General features: G+C 46.8%; 1 protein-coding gene across 4 annotated transcripts in view; it reads left to right on the plus strand.

Annotated features, from left to right (window-relative positions):
* Positions 1–19,853, plus strand: part of GNPTAB (N-acetylglucosamine-1-phosphate transferase subunits alpha and beta) — an 80,519-nt gene that overhangs the window by 24,259 nt on the left and 36,407 nt on the right. For 3 of the 4 annotated variants that reach the window (XM_085874970.1, XM_085874969.1, XM_085874971.1), the window contains exons 7-8: positions 13,253–13,314; positions 14,561–14,695. In XM_085874970.1, the coding sequence (XP_085731096.1) occupies positions 13,253–13,314; positions 14,561–14,695 (197 nt within the window). Of the gene's footprint in view, positions 1–13,252; positions 13,315–14,560; positions 14,696–15,341; positions 15,498–19,853 lie in introns of those variants that run through there. The other variant, XM_085874972.1, reaches the window with a different exon arrangement.

Raw genomic sequence — 19,853 nt, forward strand, 5'->3', positions numbered from 1 at the left:
CGTCTGTGAAGTAGAATTGTATAAGTGTTGCCGTGTGCTCGGTAGTCGGTATTAGCTCTGCATTGTTTTCGCTTTTATATTTGCTTTTTTGTGTAAATGGAATTGTGTTTTCTTTTTTTTGTGTGCATTTGGTGGAATTGTATTTGTGTGCTTCCCGTGTGCCGCGAATAAATGTGCTTTATTGTTGAACTGTTCTCCCGCTTCGCTTCGTCTTTTCCCCATTGAACCCTCATCTTGCTTCACGTAAAGGGTTGGTAGTGGGCTGAATACGCCCGATAATTAATCGAACCGTCGAGGTCGACGATAACACCGCTCGGTTATTCTGATAGCACGGAACGGGTCGCTTAAGTGGCCCGTGTCCGATGTCGACCTGCGGCGAGGTGCGATCGTCCCGGTCTACCCTCCGCGTGGGTACTTAGGTAGGTCGAAGTTGGCGAGCAACCCTATCCCACGCGGGGGCTGATTGGCTCGATCGCGGTGAGACCGAAAGGTCCACCCGTGACTGGTTCCCGGCGTTAGTCCGAGAGGGTCACGACTGGATTGTCCGTCCGGTGGGCGACGTGCCGCGATTCGAGTTACGTGGCCGTCCGCACGCCGGCGCGCGAAAACCGCAACACTGGTGTCAGGTCGTGGCATACAAATTCATCGCTTTCCTCGGGGCACCGGTATCGGAGAACAGGAAAACGGGCTGTCCTGTCTCCAATTAAATTCACGGGAATCGGTCCAGGGGTGAGAGAGAAGCGACCCCGATTCCCTCAAATTACGAGCGAGCCAAATTAACCCTTCACGAGAAGCAAAGATGGCGTCTCAAGGCGAGCGGGAGCCGGGGGGTATTGGAAATGTATATGTGTAGTAATGTAGAATCCATGGCCCAGGATGGAATCCTCGAGCAGGAAATGTTGATTGTGCAGGAACACGGACTCGCCCAACTGAACCCAGGGCCCGAGGTGGGTGCGGCAGCGGCCGCGGTGTATGACACCTCCCCCCCCCTCCACCAAGTCCCTTCCCCAACCCCCCCCGAAACGGCTCACTTGATTGCATCCGACATGGCCCAGCTATTCACCATGCTGGCACAAATGAATGCGGCAATGACAAATGAAATAAAACGAAATGAAAGACATGAACAAACAAATAAACGAAAAAGATGGATACATTCACAAACGAAATAAAACGCATGAAAACTAAAATGGAAACAAACATGAAGGAAGAAACGAGAAAGCTACGGGGTGAGACGCAGAACATGGGCCGATGCCTGCAGGCGGGCATGAAGGCCGTGAGCAGGGAACTTAAAATGGCGACTCCACGTGTCGGAACAAACGAGCTGGAAGGGGGTGCAACGGCTGACAGGCCCGCGGTGGAGGCGGGTAAGGAAAAAGTAATTCGGGAGACAAGAGACGAGGTGAAAGTAATTGCGAGGGAGAGAAAAGAACAATTAATACGGAGAGCAAGGATGAGGTACGCGGAGATCGTGAAAGAGCAAGGAGTGAAAAACAGGGAAGGACGGGAGCGACTTAAAGAGAAAGCAAGGTTGACCTACTTAAAGATGAGGGAAAGACGCCAGAAAGAAGCAGAGACCAATAAACACGATGAAGACGGGGTAAGTGACGCGCACACACACACGGAGGTAGTGGAGGATAGTGAGGTTGAGCTCGCGGAGCGTGTGGGGACCCGGTGCGAGCAGCTGGATGACCTCCTCCAGGAACGAGGGGAGGGAGTCTGCCCCCTTGAGGCGAGTCACGACCAGGTGAGTTCGGTCGTGCTTTGCGAGGTTGAGGGGACGAGTGCTGTGGACAGGTGCACGGAGAGCTTGGGGGGTATGGAGACCCTTGTGGGGACACAAATCCCCAGTGTGGTTGTCCCTGTGTGTGTGGTGCAAGGTGTGAGTGCGTCCCCGTGTGTGGAAGCGACCCCGTGTGTGAGTGGTGTGGTGGCGATGGTGCCGGAGTACGTGCTTCCCAGCACGCCGTGTGTGGATGAGGCACCGTGTGAGGTGAGTACATGGTGTGTGAGTGAAACGGCCAGTATGAGTGAGGCACCGCGGGTGAGTGCCCCCGCGTGTGTGAGTGAGGGACGGTGTGTGGATGAGGCACCGTGTGTGGAAGAGGCCGTGTGTGTGAGTGAAACGGCCAGTGTGGATGAGGCACCGCGGGTGAGTGCCCCCGCGTGTGTAAATAGTATGGTTTGTGTGAGTAGTGAGGCACGCGTGAGTGAACGGCCGAGTGCAAGGGAGACCGTGTGTGTGAGAGAGCGGTATGTGAGGGAGATGTCGGTCGGCATGCGGGAGCACGCAGCCGCGTCTCCCCGTGTGAATGTGATGGAGTGGAGTGTGTGCGTCGTAACACGCAGGTGTGCGAGGGTCGAATGGCGACGACGACGGCGACAGAGTGAAAGAAAGCCGTGTAGCGGCTGTAGTTGTTTCGCGGACCGTGCCGGGTTCACTCAGCAGTGAGCACGCGGTCCGTGCTGTGCAACGCACGAGACCGCCACGTGCTCGCTTGCGAGAGTGAAGTCCCGGTCCGGAAACGCACGCGGTGGATTTGCCGATCCCGCGGACGGACAAAGTTTAGGCAGGACTCCGGATTTGGACCGGACGGGTTCTCCACGCGATCGTGTGTGTTCAGCTCCAACGGGCAAAGCACATGTGTTCGCGTGGGAAACCCCTCGAGACGTGGGGCTTGTGTTTTTTTTTTGCGCACGGTGACGTCATGGCTGCACGTGTGGTTGGAATCCGGCAGGAGGGGTATCTCTGCCGGATGGTCCCGTCCAAGGAGGGACGAGGAACACGTGCAGCTGCATGACGTCACGGGCAGGTGTAAAGTGCGCGAGCTCTGAGTTGCCGCGCAGGTGCTGCGCATGAAAAAAAAAAAAAAGCAAGCCTCACTTTCGGGTGCACAGGATTCCTGGGCAAGGGGTGAAAGACCCCCTTACCTGGGCACAGGATGAAAACTAGTTAGGGGGAAGGGTTAGCTTAGCTAGACCGACTCCATGGGGCAGGGGTAAGTCCTCATGGAGTCCGTGGAATGGATTAGGTAGAGGGATTGTAGCCAGATTTAGGTTGGGAAATAAAATGAATTTTTGAGTTAGGAGACAGAGACAGACTGGTGAGTGTGTAGAGGGGACGTAGCTTAGCTACGTAGGTTAAAAGGAACGTGCTGTAGTTTAAGGGACGACGTGGGAGCACGAGTTAGTTAGGGGAGGTAGTTAGGAGGATGGCAGAGTTCAGTGGTGTGTGTATTGAAGAGATGAGAGTTGTGAGGTGAGTACATGGTGAGTGAGTGAGGCCAGCGGGTCTGTGTGAGTGGAGCGAATGGGGAATGCATGGTGCGATGAGTGATTGGGGGAGGAGTGACTCTACCAAGGGACCCCGGGGTCAGTGCAGATTGAGTTAGCTGGGTTAGTCAAATTAACAAATATGGAAGTCGCTTTTGTTGTTGGTGGGGAAGTAGGCTCGAAACCCGTTTGGAGTGGGTGCAGGAGCCCTGTTGACAGGCTGGGAGCGTGGTGGCGAAGGTGAGTATCGCTGAGTGGGTACCCCGGGCACCAGGCTAGTCGGCCGTGGTAGGCTGGCAAGGGCCCATGGGGGCCGGGATAGCGTAGTGGGCACGGGTGCGCCTGCTTGGTGCGGGGGCCCGGGCGCCATTAGCCGCGTGGGCAGTGTTGTGGGCACGGGTGACCCTCGGAAAGGGGCCCGGGAGGCCGGCCTGCCACGTGTGCGTTTCAGGAGGTGCCATGGGGGCACTCCCGGTGTTAGGGAGCTGGTAGGCTCGGAGGCAGTGTAGTGCCCGGGGTGCCATAGCGGGAGATTCGGCAGAGGGTCGTGCCTGCCAAAGGGAGCCACGTGTCCCAGCCAGGAGACCGTGTGAGGGCACGGAGAGAAAATTGGGGGGCGAGGCCCGAAATTGTGAGGACACCAACACAGGCGACGGGAATCTGGGTTGTTAGAACCAATAGTTTAAGCGAGAGGCGCTTGTTGAAAGCCCCGGGGTAGTTTAACAGTTAAATGGTTAGGTAGATTAGGAGATGTACCCCTCCGCACCATCCATCCCCTCGCTGTCGTTGTGGGCCGCTGGACCCACTTTGGGTTAGATCGCCGAACTCTGGGGAGGCTGCCATCCTGAGGCTTCGTTGGGCCTCAGCACAGGACGTTAGCTCTCCCTTGTTCTTCCCTCCGGAAGGGAACGTAGGGGTTGGGAGTAGGCTAGGTGACAGGATAGGTTAGCCGAACAAGGACGATAAAGGGGTTAGGGGACGATTTATAGTGGGAAGTAAAAAATAAAAACAACAAAAAAAAATAAGTGGGGGCTAAATTGGTTTTTCACAAATTAAGGGAGTGGGTATGTACAGTGACAGGCAAAGGCGATAGGTTGGGAGGGAGACAGGTAGGTAGGTCCGAGCCCGCTCCAAGTGGCCAGCACCACCGCACCCCTCCACCAACCTCCACTGAACGGCAAAGGCCGGCCAACTTCATCGGCAGCTGTTATTTTGCTGCAAGGTCTGTGCCGGCTGGATCGTCTGCAGCTGCTGTGCTGCAAGGCCTGTGCCGGCCCACTTCATCTGCCGGCTGGCTGTTTTTTCTTCAAGGCCTGTGCCGGCCAGTTCATCTGCCCGCTATGTTTGCCTGCAGCGGCCTTCTTCTGCGGGCTGTGTTTGCCTGCTCACCTTTGCCATGCCATGCCCACTGCCCCCGTTCACCAGCCCCGTTCAATTTTTGCTTTGCCCCCCCCCCCCCTGTTCATTGCCATGTGCGCCAGGATCGTAAAAGCAACAGTTTGCAAGCTGCAAGAACTGCCCCGTTGGCAGCTGCAACACGGGCCTGCAGTGGCGGCCCGTGCGCCGTGTTTGCGTCCATCCATTCATGCATCCATTCGTTGTGTTCATTGCGTGTGCCGCTTGAGCTGGCACGGAGACTACGTTTGTGCAGCCCATGCACCGTTGTGGTTCACTGCGTTCAGTTCAAAGGGGAAGGCCTTGGACTGCGTGTGAGCAGCCAGCCACGTTCCCTGTCACCTGCATTGTTTTGAGCCAGAGACTGCATGCGGGCAGCCTGGCTCCCTGCTAACTGCTTTCTTTTTGCAGAGTTCAATGATCCTGGGCCATGGTTTAGTGTAAAATTTGTAAGTTAAGGTTAAGATGTACTGTAAATATGAGTGCGCCCCCGGCATGTCTGTCTAGCGCCGGCAATTTTATTTAAGTCGTCCGTGTGAGTGAGTTTGTTTAGGTAGTTACGCAGCCCTCAGGTTATTTATTTTGGGGACACGAATACCATGAATGTCGCACTCAGGGATCCGTAGGTAAAATGTACTAGGGGAAAACTACACATGATGGCACACGAAAATTTGACGACTCGGGACGAGTCTGTAAAAAGGAAGGGGGTAGTGTTGTGGTTACCAGATTCGCAAATCACCATTCAGGTCCCTTAGGTGAGGTATCTCGGTAAGTGCATGTGTAGTTAGGCCCAAACCCGTTGTCTAGTGGGAATACATGTCATTTATACGTGCTGCGACTCTTTAGGATAGCCGTTTTCTTTACTATCTTTATTTTGGACCAACCGCCATGATCACAACCACAACATCAACCAGCAACCACAACGCCGCTTCACCACAACCGCCACGACCTTTACCGTCACAACTCGCCACCATCGCATCACCGTCATCTCGCGCCACTCATGAGCACCGATGCTGGACTCGTGTAGGGCGCACGTTGAACAGCGTGTACAAAATCACGGATTTTGTGCTTCAAAAACGGATCAAAAACGACACACGCCCACTTTTTGCCGTCCAATCGGTGAGCGAGGGGCGACTGGCCCGCCCCAGGGCGATCGATATATGCAAATTTGTGGATCAAAAAGCCTTCACGCCCACTTTTTGTCGGGCCAATGGGGAGCGAGGTGAAAGGTCAAAGGGAGGGGGTCAAAGGCGAAGTTACGGGGGGATAAAAGGACGGTGTTCGTCAGTCAGAACGAGAGAGAGTCGAACGAAAAGGAGAACGAGAACGAGAACGAGAAGGAGTCGGAACAAAAAGGAAAACGAGAACGAAGAGGAGAACGAGAACGAGAACGAGAACGAGAACGAGGAGGAGAACGAGAACGAGAACGAGTCAGAAAAAGGAGAACGAGAACGAGAAGGAGTCGGAACGGAGGGGACGAGTGTGGAAGTCTGGAGCCCGAAGCCTGCAGTGGCTGGAGAAGCTGAAGAGAGTCGGACGAGGGGGTGCTCGCGTCGGTGCCAGGAGCTGCACGCCCGAGGGAGGCCGGCAGCGCGACCTGGCCGAGGTGGAGACGCACACCAGGGATAATAAAGATCCTCTATACCCCGAGCATCAGCAACCCCCTCCTGTTTCCCCCCGCGCTGAGATAGTGCGACCAAGGGGGCCCCGTTCCCACCCCCTACCAGACACCGTCCACGAGGCCCGCGGGTTGCGGGGCCATCGCCGCTCCGCGTCTCATCACCAGACGGGTAGGCCCGACCCGGTCTCGGCCTCAGGCCCGCCTCATTCTTGGGGATATTCTTTCCTTGGTTTTGGGTATGTGTTGTCGGCGCCGTCTGTGAAGTAGAATTGTATAAGTGTTGCCGTGTGCTCGGTAGTCGGTATTAGCTCTGCATTGTTTTCGCTTTTATATTTGCTTTTTGTGTAAATGGAATTGTGTTTTCTTTTTTTGTGTGCATTTGGTGGAATTGTATTTGTGTGCTTCCCGTGTGCCGCGAATAAATGTGCTTTATTGTTGAACTGTTCTCCCGCTTCGCTTCGTCTTTTCCCCATTGAACCCCCATCTTGCTTCACGTGAAGGGTTGGTAGTGGGCTGAATACGCCCGATAATTAATCGAACCGTCGAGGTCGACGATAACACCGCCGGTTATTCTGATAGTACGGAACGGGTCGCTAAGTGGCCCGTGTCCGAAGTCGACCTGCGGCGAGGTGCGATCGCCCGGTCTACCCTCCGCGTGGGTACTTAGGTAGGTCGACCCTGGCGAGCAACCCTATCCCACGCGGGGCTGATTGGCTCGATCGCGGTGAGACCGAAAGGTCCACCCGTGACTGGTTCCCGGCGTTAGTCCGAGAGGGTCACGACTGGATTGTCCGTCCGCTGGGCGACGTGCCGCGATTCGAGTTACGTGGCCGTCCGCACGCCGGCGGGCGCGAAAACCGCAACAATATATATATATATATATATATATATATATATATATATATATATATATATATATATATATATATATATATATATATATTATAATGGCATTTCAAAAAACAAATTTTTCGAGATATCCAAGTTGGCTACCCGTCATCGGAGTTAATTATGGTCAAAAACACCACTACACAAGTTTCAGAATTTTCCTGCCAAAAATGGCCACCGGCGGCCATTTTTTCCAATATGGCGGCCAAATATTTTCGATTTCGGTATGTGGGCCATAAATTGTGTATAGATATGGCTTGTAATGAGTCTTTTGTAGGGTTTTCGAAGGTGCTAAATTCATTTCTGTTTACAGCAATGTGTTTCAGAAAAGCAGTATGGCGGAAAACCAATATGGCGGCCAAAAATCAGCCATTTTGAGGTACACAGTAGGTGACGCTTTGCCCATAGGCTTCCGATATGTCTAAATATGTTTCGCCGATATGGACTTCGTTTCTGAACTTGGAAAATTGTTTAGTGGATCCATTAACTGATGTTTCCTTCCACAGGGGTTTGAACGGATCTTTCACAAAGCCCTTTTCATCTGTATTCGGACAATCGAATGTTTACAGCCACTTGAAACTGTTTCATGACACAATATTCCCTGTTCTCTCTCTATTTTCAGACTGACCAAAGTACCTTAGGAGCTTCACGGTACATGTGCACCTACAATATGGATACCAAGAAGCCCGGTCGTCCAAAAGGTTACAGATCAAAGAGCGAACCTCCCCTGCATAAACTGCAAAGACCGTGTAGAACAAACTCTTGTGCTCCAGCAAATCTGCGCAATCCAGCTAAACGGTCTGACCGAATTATTGAAAAAAAGCAAGTTGACACGCCGCCACCTACACCAAGCACTAGTGCTGAAAGTACACCTAATAAGCCCAGGAACGTTTATCTAGTAGAAAATTCAATCGATGGATTTTTATATTCTAAGCTATGGATGTGAGCACAAAAAGCCGAGCATAAACAAGAGCAGTGCTCCGTCGGATTCTAGAATGTCATCATGTTCAGAAAGTTGCTATTAAAACAGCTATCAAACGGACTGTAAGTGAACTGAGAGACGTCTGGAAGTACCACTTCGGTGTAGGTGTAATTTATGGTAAATTTTCTGAAAAACAGAAAGGTACAGAACGAGAAAGCTGCAAAATAATAATCCCAACGGCGAAGATAGAAAAGAAAGTGCGTGAACTATATGATGCATGGAAAGAACTGGAGTGAACAAGTAACAGAGAAGACCGGCGAGATACCAAAAGTTTCAAGTAGCGAGAGATGCTTTTAAAACAAAGATTACAAGAGCTGCTCAATATATGCAAAGAGAATGTTAGAGAGGTGATGATGCACTCTGGAATAAAAGATTGGGAAACTGATTACGCTGATCAACAACAGTAAATGGACAAGTCACAGAAAGGGATAGCTATAGGGATCGATGTCACACAAAAAAGAGAGATAGCAGAAGAATGGAAAAAAAGGTGGGTGAAGAGACAAGAAGAAGTGAAGAGAATGGAAGTTGTGAGCTAATTGGTAGTAACAGTGAGAGTAATCCGGACAGCGATAGCGAATGGACTTCACCAGAGAGAATAAAAAAGCGTAAAGTAGATGTTATGGGGAAAATAGCTCGAACGTCAGACAGGCTTGGCATAAGCGCAAGAAAGCGAGCAGCACTTGCCGCAACATGCATGAACGCGGCTAATATTCCCGTGGCTGACACCAACCTATCAGTGACATCGGCCTGGCACAAAGGCAGACAGAAACGACTACAGCAGTCAGAGAAAGTCAAAACTGAGTTCACATGTCCGGAATTTCTAGTTGTGCACTGGGATGGTAAGATCCTGAAAGTCAAAGGTGGGAAATCCTCCGAAAGATGCTGTGTATATGTATCTGGTACCAACGATGACAAAACGAAGTTCCAGAAGCTGTTGGGTGTACCAGAAATTCCAGACAGTACCGGTTCTTCACATGAGTTCACAGTTAGTAACTTGCTGTCGGCTTGGCAAGTATAAACCAAAGTAACTGGCTTAGTATTCGATACTACTGCCTCGAATACCAGTCAATGGCGCGGTGCCTGTACTCTACTCGAAACTTACCTAGGAAAAGCTGTTCCGTGGCTAGCATGCCGCCATCATATATCAGAACTACACATCAAGCATGTTGTTGAAGTCATTACAGGGGACAGTATGGAACTCGGAATGAAATTATTCAAGCACCTCGCAAAATCTTGGCCAATCTTGCAACCAAGCATCGACTACAATAAACTCAACAAATTTGATTGGGATGAGTGCTCGACTTGGATGAAAGAACAAGCAGAGGTGGTGCTACTGTGGGCAGTTGAGAAGCTTAAACGCAATACATTCCCGAGAGCTGATTATAAGGAACTCCTACAGTTAGTTATAGTATGGTTGGGTGGCTATGTAGAGAACTTTCGGTTCCGTACACCTGGCCCTGATCATCATTCCAGATGGATGAGCAAAGTGATCTACTTCCTAAAAATTTCATTGCTGGAGAAACAGTTTAGTATGGACACAAAGGAGAGGAACTGGGTGTACCTAATGTCAGAATATGTTGGAATTTTCTACGCAAAGTACTTCTTCCAGTCACCACTCAGTGTGGCGGCTCCATTGAATGACATCCGCTTCCTTCAACAAATGTTGAAGTACAAACATATTCGACCACTCATGGCGGAAACTACCATAGAATCAATCAAACGACACTTATGGTAACTAACACCTCAGCTCGTCATATTCTCATTAGCCAATGAAACTCTTTCTGCGAGCAAACGGGAGAGTTTTTGCATAGGTACTCTACGAAACAACTAGACCGACTCATGACCAGTTGAAGACTGGGAAACCGCAGCTCCCTTCAATCGAAATTGACGAAGATGAAGATATCAATCTTGATAATCTCATCAACGAACAGTCATGGCTCATCTTTGACCTATTAGAATGTTATGACATTCTGGTTATGAATGGATGACAGAGGTTGCTTGTAGCTGGTCCATGTCTGATGGCTATAACAAATTCGCAAACTACGTGAAAAATGTCCATGTTGTGAACGACCTAGCGGAGCATGGTATCAAACCAATATCAGATTTCATGAACAAATTCAGGCATTGTTGCATGTTGAAGAATGGCATCGAGCTGCTTTTCCGGACTGTACAAAGTTGACTCTGCAGAAGCTGACTTGTTGAGCCATACTGAGGACTACTGTACTCTGGGAATACTGTACTCTGTGGTGGACTACTGTACTCTGACGTAGATGAACTCGTATGATAATGTTCCAGTGTGTTAAATGCTTTCTTCTGAAATACGATAGCCTATGTTATTGAATACCGTTGATTCTGTCGCCTCATTCAAGACCTGTTTGCTGTTTCTTAATCTCAGGACATAGCTTCTTGAAGGAATAAATGCCTGAAATCAATTTAGTATCACACAGAAGATGGTTTCTGAGTTCGAAAACGAACTCTGTGCCAACAAAATCACATATCAGAAGCCTATGGGCAAAGCGTCACCGACCGTGTACCTCAAAATGGCTGATTATTTTGCCGCCATATTGGTTTTCTGAAACACATTGTTGTGAACAGAAATGAATTCAGCACTCTCGAAAACCCTACAAAAGGCTCATTACAAGCCATATCTGTGCACAATTTATGGCCCACATACCAAAATCGAAAATCTTTGGCCACCATATTGGAAAAAATGGCCGCCGGCGGCCATTTTTGGGAGGAAAGTTCTTACACTTGTGTGGTGGTGTTTGTGACCATAATTGACTCCGATGACGGGCAGCCAACTTGAATATTTCTAAAAAGTTGTTTTTTGAAACGCCCTAATATATATATATATATATATATATATATATATATATATATATATATATATATATATATATATATATATATATATATATATATATATATATATATATATATATATATATATATATATATGGAGGGCGATTCCCACATCCAGCTCGCATATCTGGGACACTGGAGAGGACATGCCTACTGGGTCCAGGCACCTCAGGGACGCAGCTGCGTGTCCCCATTGCATCACATCGCCACTGCCCATATATATATATATATATATATATATATATATATATATATATATATATATATATATATATATATATATATATATTATGCTCTACCGGTCTAAAGTTTTAGAACACCCACATTTTTCCAGTTTTAAGTCGAATTTAAGCAGTTTAATATTTCAATGTACTCTGAAATTAAAGCATAGAGCAAATAAACAATTGCAGATAAAACAGAAATCATGGAATCGTTTTGTTGAACAAACTTTAATCTAAATTCTTGACTCATCAAAGTAGTCACCTTTTGCAGATATAACAGCCGAACATACTTGTGGCATTCTTTCTGCAATGGAAATCAAATATTGTTCAGAAAGTTCTTCCCAACACTCTTGCACAAGTTCCCACAAATGTGTTGCACTTGAAGGTTGCTTTGCTTTCACCCTTCTGTCCAGTTCATCCCAAACCAACTCGATGGGGTTTAAGTCTGGAGACTGTGCTGGCCATTCCATGATTTGAAGCCTACAGTCTTGTTCGTTTCTTCTAAGGTAGTTCTGACATAGCCTGGAGGTATGTTTTGGGTCATTTCTTGCTGTGGGATGAGTCCCTGACCAACTAGGCAGAGACCAGAGGGTATTGCATGGCGCTGCAAAATGCTGTGGTAGCCCTTTTGGTTCAGGGTGCAAGTCGCCGACTCTGGATCCAGCAAAAGAGCCCCATATCATCATGCTTCTTCCTCCATTTTTGACAGTTGATGTCACACACTGAGGAACCATCCTTTCACCAACTCGATGGCGTACAAAAACCCTGTGTGATGAACCGAAGATTTCAAATTTTGATTCATCGGTCCATAAGACCTTCGTCCAGTTTTCAGTTGTCCACTGGCGGTGCTTCATGGCCGAGGCAAGCCTCTTTTTCTTATTTTGCCATCTTAGCAATGGCTTTCTTACTGCCACTCGCCCTGTCAAACCTGCAGCTCGAAGTCTTGTCTTCACAGTTGAAACTGAGACTTCCTTACTTAGACCAGTGTTAAGCTGTGCTTGAAGCTGCTGTCCTGTGAACCGCCTATCACACAAGCTGTTGACTCTCAGAAACTTGTCTTCTGATTGTGTTGTGGTTTTGGGTCTGCCAGACCTCTTCCTGTCAGAATTTCTTCCAATTTCTAAGTGCCTTTTGATGGTGTAGGAAACTGCACTCACTGACACCTTAGCTTTTTTTCAATTTCTCTAAAGGAAAGAACTACACTTTTAAGGGATATAATGGTCTGTCTGTCTTCTTTGTTAATTGTCTTTTTCTTGCCATTATGACAGCAATATACTACTTCCTGCAGTGCAATATTGTCCAAATAATGCTTCAGAGGGTGGAGCAACACTGTCTGTTCCAACACTGCTTTTATACAGACAAAGGGTTTGTAACTAATCAACAAAAGTTGGGACACCTGAAGGAATTGTTTGCATCAACTTTCAAGGCTTAATTTACTTCTATTGCTGCAGAACAGCTGCAGTTGCGAACCCAATACTTTTTCCCTGAAAAGGGCCTTTTTTAACAACTCTGAAATGTACATTATTTTTCAGTTTTTGGTAACCTAAGCTTTTTTTACCTCTGGCAGTTTACCGCTTAGCTTTGTACCATTTAGGTTATTCACTGGACTTGAACTGCTTAAATTTCAGTAAAAACTGAAAAAATGGGGGTGTTCTAAAACTTTTTACTGGTAGAATATATATATATATATATATATATATATATATATATATATATATATATATATATATATATATATATATATATATATATGACCATTTTCTCGAAGATGGAGAGATGAGTTGGTGATGAGTACAGGGACTATGGCATTGAAGAGACAAGAAGAAGATGAAAAACGTTTGTATGTTATGGGAGAAGCCTTTGTTCAGCGGTGGGATGCATCAGGGTGACGATGATGACGGACAAATGAACCTCGTGTTGGAGTGTGATTGTAATGGATTGTTGCACATGATAATTTAGTTATATATTTCCACAGTAATAATGATTGTTCTTTTTTATTTCCTTCATCTCCAGCCCAAAAAGCACTGCAAGCAAAGCGGCAGATTAATGGGAGTCAGATATGGCAGGGCTACCTGGTAGGTATTTCATTTGGAGGGGAGGGTGGGAGAGGTTTAGTTTGCCTCCTCTTGTAATTATTTTCTCTACTGTCTCTCCGTTTCTCTCGACATACGTTACCTCATCATCTTGATGTTTTATCCATTGGATTTGACATTTCATCTTTATCTTACCTGTTGACTTTACGATATTCCACTTATTACTGAGGAAGCTGTCCTTGTTTATTTTATCACAACATTGAAGGTTGTTCTCTCAACTGGTAGAAATGGTGATAATCCTTGTGGACATTTACTTACTTTCACTCCATAGTCGTCACCCACCCCCCCTCCTTTTCTCTCCTGACCCCGGAATCACTTCATTGTGTCCATCCAGTACCACTCACCGTTCATTATAGTTACAAGTCAGAAAAAAAAAACATTTATTAAACAAAATGAAAAAGCATGCAAGGATGGAATTCCCAAAAAACAACCTAACAAGGAATGACAAGGTATTAATGACACCACAATACAACACCACAATCCTTTTGTGGTTTGCCATCACGGCATTGTTTGACATTTTTGTCATATGTGGAAAAAGTAACAATTGGATGAAGATGTCTATGTTAGAGGCAGTTGTAGATTTGTAGTGTGGGTTTTGTGTAATTGTGTATTTTATTTTTTTGTGTAATTTTGTGTAATTTGTAATTGGTTTTGTGTAATTGTGTATTTGTTGTTGGATTGAGATGTAAAAATGTCATAAAATGTGTCGTGATGGCAATCCTTAAAAGGATTGTGGTGTTGTATTGTGGTGTCATTAATACCTTGTCATTCCTTGTTATTCCTTCCTACCTTGTTTGGTTGTTTTTTGGGAATTCCATCCTAGCATGCGTTTTTTATTTTTACCCTCGTCGAAGGAGAGGGTATTGCGTTTGGGTCCGTTTGTTTGTCTGTCTGTCTGTCTGTCTGTTTTTTGTTGTTTTTTTTTCTGATTTGTTTAACTCTATTTTTCCCGATTTGGATGCCAATGACATCAGCATGCAGTAAATTATTTTGAAGGGCATTTACATTGGGAATACCCCCAATCCCCACCTCCTTCAATGATATACAGGGTGTTTAAAAAGAGTGATGCAACTTTAAATGTCTCATATTTCTGTCAGATTTCCATCAGACCTTACGATAATTTTTTTTCTCAAGTAGTTGTTTTAATTCACCCAAACTAACCACTGTACAGTATTTAAGAAGTGGTGGATTATGTCTCGTCTTTCGTGTCTTTTCTTTTCACGTTTAGAGCGTGAAGGACATTGGGGATAAAGGTGTCCTGATGCCAGAAATGGCACTGCTTGGTGACTTTCCCTCTTCTCTGAAGGATGCCAATCAGCTCTCTGCCACACTATCGTCCTCCTCACATCTGCACATCTCACAGGTTCACTCATTTACCCCATGTGTATGAACCCCATAACCCCTCCCATCCTAACCCCTCTTGTCCATCTTATGCCTGTCTTGCACCTTTAAATTTTTCTCATCAGCTTTATCTGTGTTCATCAAATCTATCTAATCATTGAAATCTTGAATATCCATATAATCTTTGTATTTCAAATGTACTCAGCTTTGAATGTATTTGCCCTTGTTTGTGCATTGTGGAACCATCCTGCTTTTTTTTCTATTTTTTCACCTCGCTTCTTATTTGGTTTTGTGATATTTGTGACACAACTTTGTAGGCAACATTTTAGTGCCAATCAGGAGTACCAGACCATATATCAAAGCAGGTCTCCAAGCCAGCTGCAGCCTGGGCAGCCTCCATCGATCCAAGCTCTTCCTTGAAAAATCAGAACTCATTGCAGCCTACAAGGTCTTTGTCCATAGCTCGATGAAGTCCTGCTTTCCCTTATGGGTTGGCCCCCAGCATCACATTTATGTCTCCTGGATTATGTGGAATGTAAACCTCTCAACATTGGAATCTCCCACAATGAGGCCATAACACAAAACCGTTGTTCTCACGTCGCAGACAGGTCAATGGCTAATGTTTAATGTTTACCTTTCCTCCATTCTAACTCCCTCTGCTCTCTCAGCCCTCCGACCCTCCACAGCTTCTCCAAGATGCACATATTCTTCCAGAAGAACCCCTGCTGGTTAAAACCCCAAAATTCAGGCTTAGCATCCGACTTCCACTCTTTCCTGTTTGGGGGAACTAAATGCACTCTTCCCTCCAGGGCTTCAAGAAGGCGGTACACGACCATCATCTGTCATCCCCGACCCACGATATTTTATAACCCCATTAACTCCACTTAACGCAATGCTCTTGCTTGCAATTTTCTGTGTTTCCTTCTCTCTCTCTCTCTCTCTCTCTCTCTCTCTCTCTCTCTCTCTCTCTCTCTCTCTCTCTCTCTCTCTCTCTCTCTCTCTCTCTCTCTCTCTCTCTCTCTCTCTCTCTCTCTCTCTCTCTTTCTCCCTTTCTCCCTTTCTCCCTTTCTCCCTTTCTCCCTTTCTCCCTTTCTCCCTTTCTCCCTTTCTCCCTTTCTCCCTTTCTCCATTTCTCCCTTTCTCCCTTTCTCCCTTTCTCCCTTTCTCCCTTTCTCCCTTTCTCCCTTTCTCCCTTTCTCCCTTTCTCCCTTTCTCCCTTTTTACCTTTCTCCCTTTCTCCCTTTCTCCCTTTCTCCCTTTCTCCCTTTCTCCCTTTCTCCCTTTCTCCCTTTCTCCCTTTCTCCCTTTCTCCCTTTCTCCCTTTCTCCCTTTCTCCCTTTCTCCCTTTCTCCCTTTCTCCCTTTCTCCCTTTCTCCCTTTCTCCCTTTCTCCCTTTCTCCCTTTCTCCCTTTCTCCCTTTCTCCCTTTTTCCGTTTGTCCCTTTCTACCTTTCTCCCTTTCTCCCTTTCTCCCTTTCTCCCTTTCTCCCTTTCTCCCTTTCTCCCTTTCTCCCTTTCTCCCTTTCTCCCTTTCTGCCTTTCTCCCTTTCTCGCTTTCTCCCTTTCTCCCTTTCTCCCTTTCTCCCTTTCTCCCTTTCTCCCTTTCTCCCTTTCTCCCTTTCTCCCTTTCTCCCTTTCTCCCTTTCTCCCTTTCTCCCTTTCTCCCTTTCTCCCTTTCTCCCTTTCTCCCTTTCTCCCTTTCTCCCTTTCTCCCTTTCTCCCTTTCTCCCTGTCTCCCCTGCTCCCTTTCTCCCTTTCTCCCATTCTCCCGTTCTCCCTTTCTCCCTTTCTCCCTTTCTCCCTTTCTCCCTTTCTCCCTTTCTCCCTTTCTCCCTTTCTCCCTTTCTCCCTTTCTCCCTTTCTCCCTTTCTCCCTTTCTCCCTTTCTCCCTTTCTCCCTTTCTCCCTTTCTCCCTTTCTCCCTTTCTCCCTTTCTCCCTTTCTCCCTTTCTCCCTTTCTCCCTTTCTCCCTTTCTCCCTTTCTCCCTTTCTCCCTTTCTCCCTTTCTCCCTTTCTCCCTTTCTCCCTTTCTCCCTTTCTCCCTTTCTCCCTTTCTCCCTTTCTCCCTTTCTCCCTTTCTCCCTTTCTCCCTTTCTCCCTTTCTCCCTTTCTCCCTTTCTCCCTTTCTTCCTTTCTCCCTTTCTCCCTTTCTCCCTTTCTCCCTTTCTCCCTTTCTCCCTTTCTCCCTTTCTCCCTTTCTCCCTTTCTTTCTTTTTTTCCTGTTCATTTATTTCCTTCCTTGCTGTGTCCAACTGTGGCCCCACAACTCTATTTCCAACTCCAAATATCGCCTTTTACCCTTTGTCACGTGTCGGCTTTCCATGAGCTGAGATATTTACCTCCACCATCAAAGGTGAAGGAGGTTATGTTTTCACCCCTTTCTCTCTGTTTGTTTGTTTGTCTGTTTCTTTGTTTGTTTGTTTGTCTGTTTCTTTGTTTGTGTGCAGGATATCTCAAAAAGTTATGGACGTATCCGAATGAAATTGTGTGAACAGGTTGGGTGTGTGACACGGCAGAACTAACTATATTTTGCTGAAAATCCGGATCTTGATCTGAATACGAGAATTTTTTTAATTTTTTAATGTGATTCTTCACCATTGAGAGATATGACCAAAAACGATATATAGCAAGATATCTCAAAATGTTGAGGACGGATTTGGGTGAAATTTGGTGGATACGTTGGTTTTGTTGCAAGGACTAATTTATTCGGTTTTGTTGAAAATCCAGATCCGGATCTGGATCTGGATACGAGAATTATTTATTTTTTAAAAAGTGATTCTTCACCATTGAGATATGACCAAAACGATATAGTACTGTATAACATGATATTTCAAAAATGTATTGGGCCAGATATGTTCTCGTGGATCAGGCATTACGTAGCGGAGGTATACGCTCTACCGAGTGCCTTTCAGTCTATATAATTAATATTGTGAAATGTAAACTGGCACAACTTGTAGGCCTGTCAATGCAACACAGGCATGATACCCCACCTAGAAAGTCACGAATGATTACTGTCGAACCAGTGATTTTCCACGATCATGGAGAAAAGATTGAATTCACGGAATCCGTGAATTGCAATGGTAGACTGAATTTGACATGGCTATCAATGGAATGTCATAAATTTCAGAAAAAGTCATGATTAGATCGAATTACAAGTATACTATTCACTAAATTGACTGATTGTGTGTGTGTGTGTGTGTGTGTGTGTGTGTGTGTGTGTGTGTGTGTGTGTGTGTGTGTGTGTGTGTGTGTGTGTGTGTGTGTGTGTGTGTGTGTGTGTGTGTGTGTGTGTGTGTGTGTGTGTGTGTGTGATTCTCCACAGACGTAATTCCCACAGCGTAAACACCAAAAATAGTTTTTTTTTTATTATCCCCCGCCGCGTGGCGGAAGGGGGATATTGTTGTCACCCGGGTCGTCCGTCCGTCCGACCGTCAACATTTATAACTGTGAGTGCGATAACTCATAAACTGTTCGCCATGTCGATTTGAAATTTGAGTCACACATGTACCACCTGAAAAGGAATAACCCTATTGGTTTTGGGTGTGGCCGGATCCAAGATGGCCGACTGGGACGGCCATCTTGAAAAAAGTTTTTTGTAATAAATGGAAAACCGCTTATCTGATTTCAATTATTTTTGGTTACTACATTCCTCACCCCCGGAGGAACTTTTTCCAACATGGTTTCGGCCCGCTCGGACATTCAATATGGCCGCCAGACAGCCATGTTGAAAAAAAACGGCGTTATCGCGATATAGGCTCTAATTTTTTTTCAATAGCGGGGGATTCCGAATCTCTGATGGGTATGTTTATTATTTTGTATGCAGCCTATGGCTGCTGGTTGCATAATTGCTGGGAGCATGGCTATGTCACTGATGCAGTGCCCCCTGTTTCCAGTAAACTGGTGCTCATTTTGCCAACCTTGGAAGGATGACAGGCTGAGTCCACCCAAATGATGTTATTGAATGGCTTCATAGGGGTTCAAATACAAGACCCGAAGATCTTGAGCCAGTTACATATGTACCTATATAAATACAAGTTACACGATTGTGTCTGAATGGGGTAAACATCGTAACCACAGCACGTATAATGCTGCATGATGCGTCATTGAAGAGCTCTTGGGCCTGGACAGTGCATACGAAGGTCTACAAATATCGACATTCACGCAATTTTGAGTTATGTGCATTTATATGCCGAGGTTTCAGTCAGGAGGGACAGAGGGGACAGGGAATTGGGAGAGGGGTTATGAGGACTTGGGGTGGGGAGGGGGTTGAAGACTTGGGGTTGATAACTTGGGGCTGTGAGGGAGGGGCGGGGGAGGAGGGGGGGGGTTGAGGACTTGAAGTCGCATTTTCCATTACGTGGAATTTCCGTGGGTCCCTGCTATTATGCTGTCAAAGGACATTTCACACCTTTACCGACCTCAAATTTGGCTTGTCTGTTGTCAATCGAGCGATATTCCAGATTTCTCCTCTCACTGAGCAACTCAAAATGGTGGCCTAGAGTGGTTTGTCATGCTCAGTGATGGAAGGGTTTGGATTTAGACGCTAATTGTCCTGCCAATCTGTCCTCTAAATAACTGAATAAAGCCAATGTGGCTTCGCAATCGTGGTAACCTGAATAACTCAATCAGAGAATCAGTGAGTTTAAAGTGTGTATTAAACAAGGGTGGGAACAAAAGAAATGCAATAATGACAATATTATTTACAATCAAAGCAATATTTTTCAAACAAACCGGAGATTCTTAAATAGCCTATCCCAAAAGGCCTCAGGCAGAAAATCATAAGACATTGAATACTCCATTACGGCCCTTACGGGCACCGCGAGTCCACCGGGGTGTGCCCTGAATGTGTGGTAACCTGGTCACACAGGTCTAACAGAGGGGCTCGGCACAATGCTGGCTGGGGTCCTGGCTCTGTGTCGGAAAGGAACGGATGGGCTGATAGAAGGTATGGGCCCCGCTTCCACAGGAGCTCCATGGCACATCTTTCACAGCCGAGCTCCAAACTAGACTGACATCCCGAGATTTCTGGCCCTTCCGCTTTTAACCCCTCGGCTCTCGCCCCACCCCGTGACCTCACCCGGGCGTGCCTGCCTTGCGCCCATTGACGATTCAGGCCCTATTCAATGAGAAATCCCGCCCCTGAGCTTCTCAGCCCCTCCCTAAGTTTTGAGACCTGGTACGA

This window comes from Eptatretus burgeri, chromosome 3 (genome assembly GCF_056783735.1).
Source record: "Eptatretus burgeri isolate ZD-2024b chromosome 3, Ebu_testis_v1, whole genome shotgun sequence".
Classification (NCBI taxonomy): Eukaryota; Metazoa; Chordata; class Myxini; order Myxiniformes; family Myxinidae; genus Eptatretus; species Eptatretus burgeri.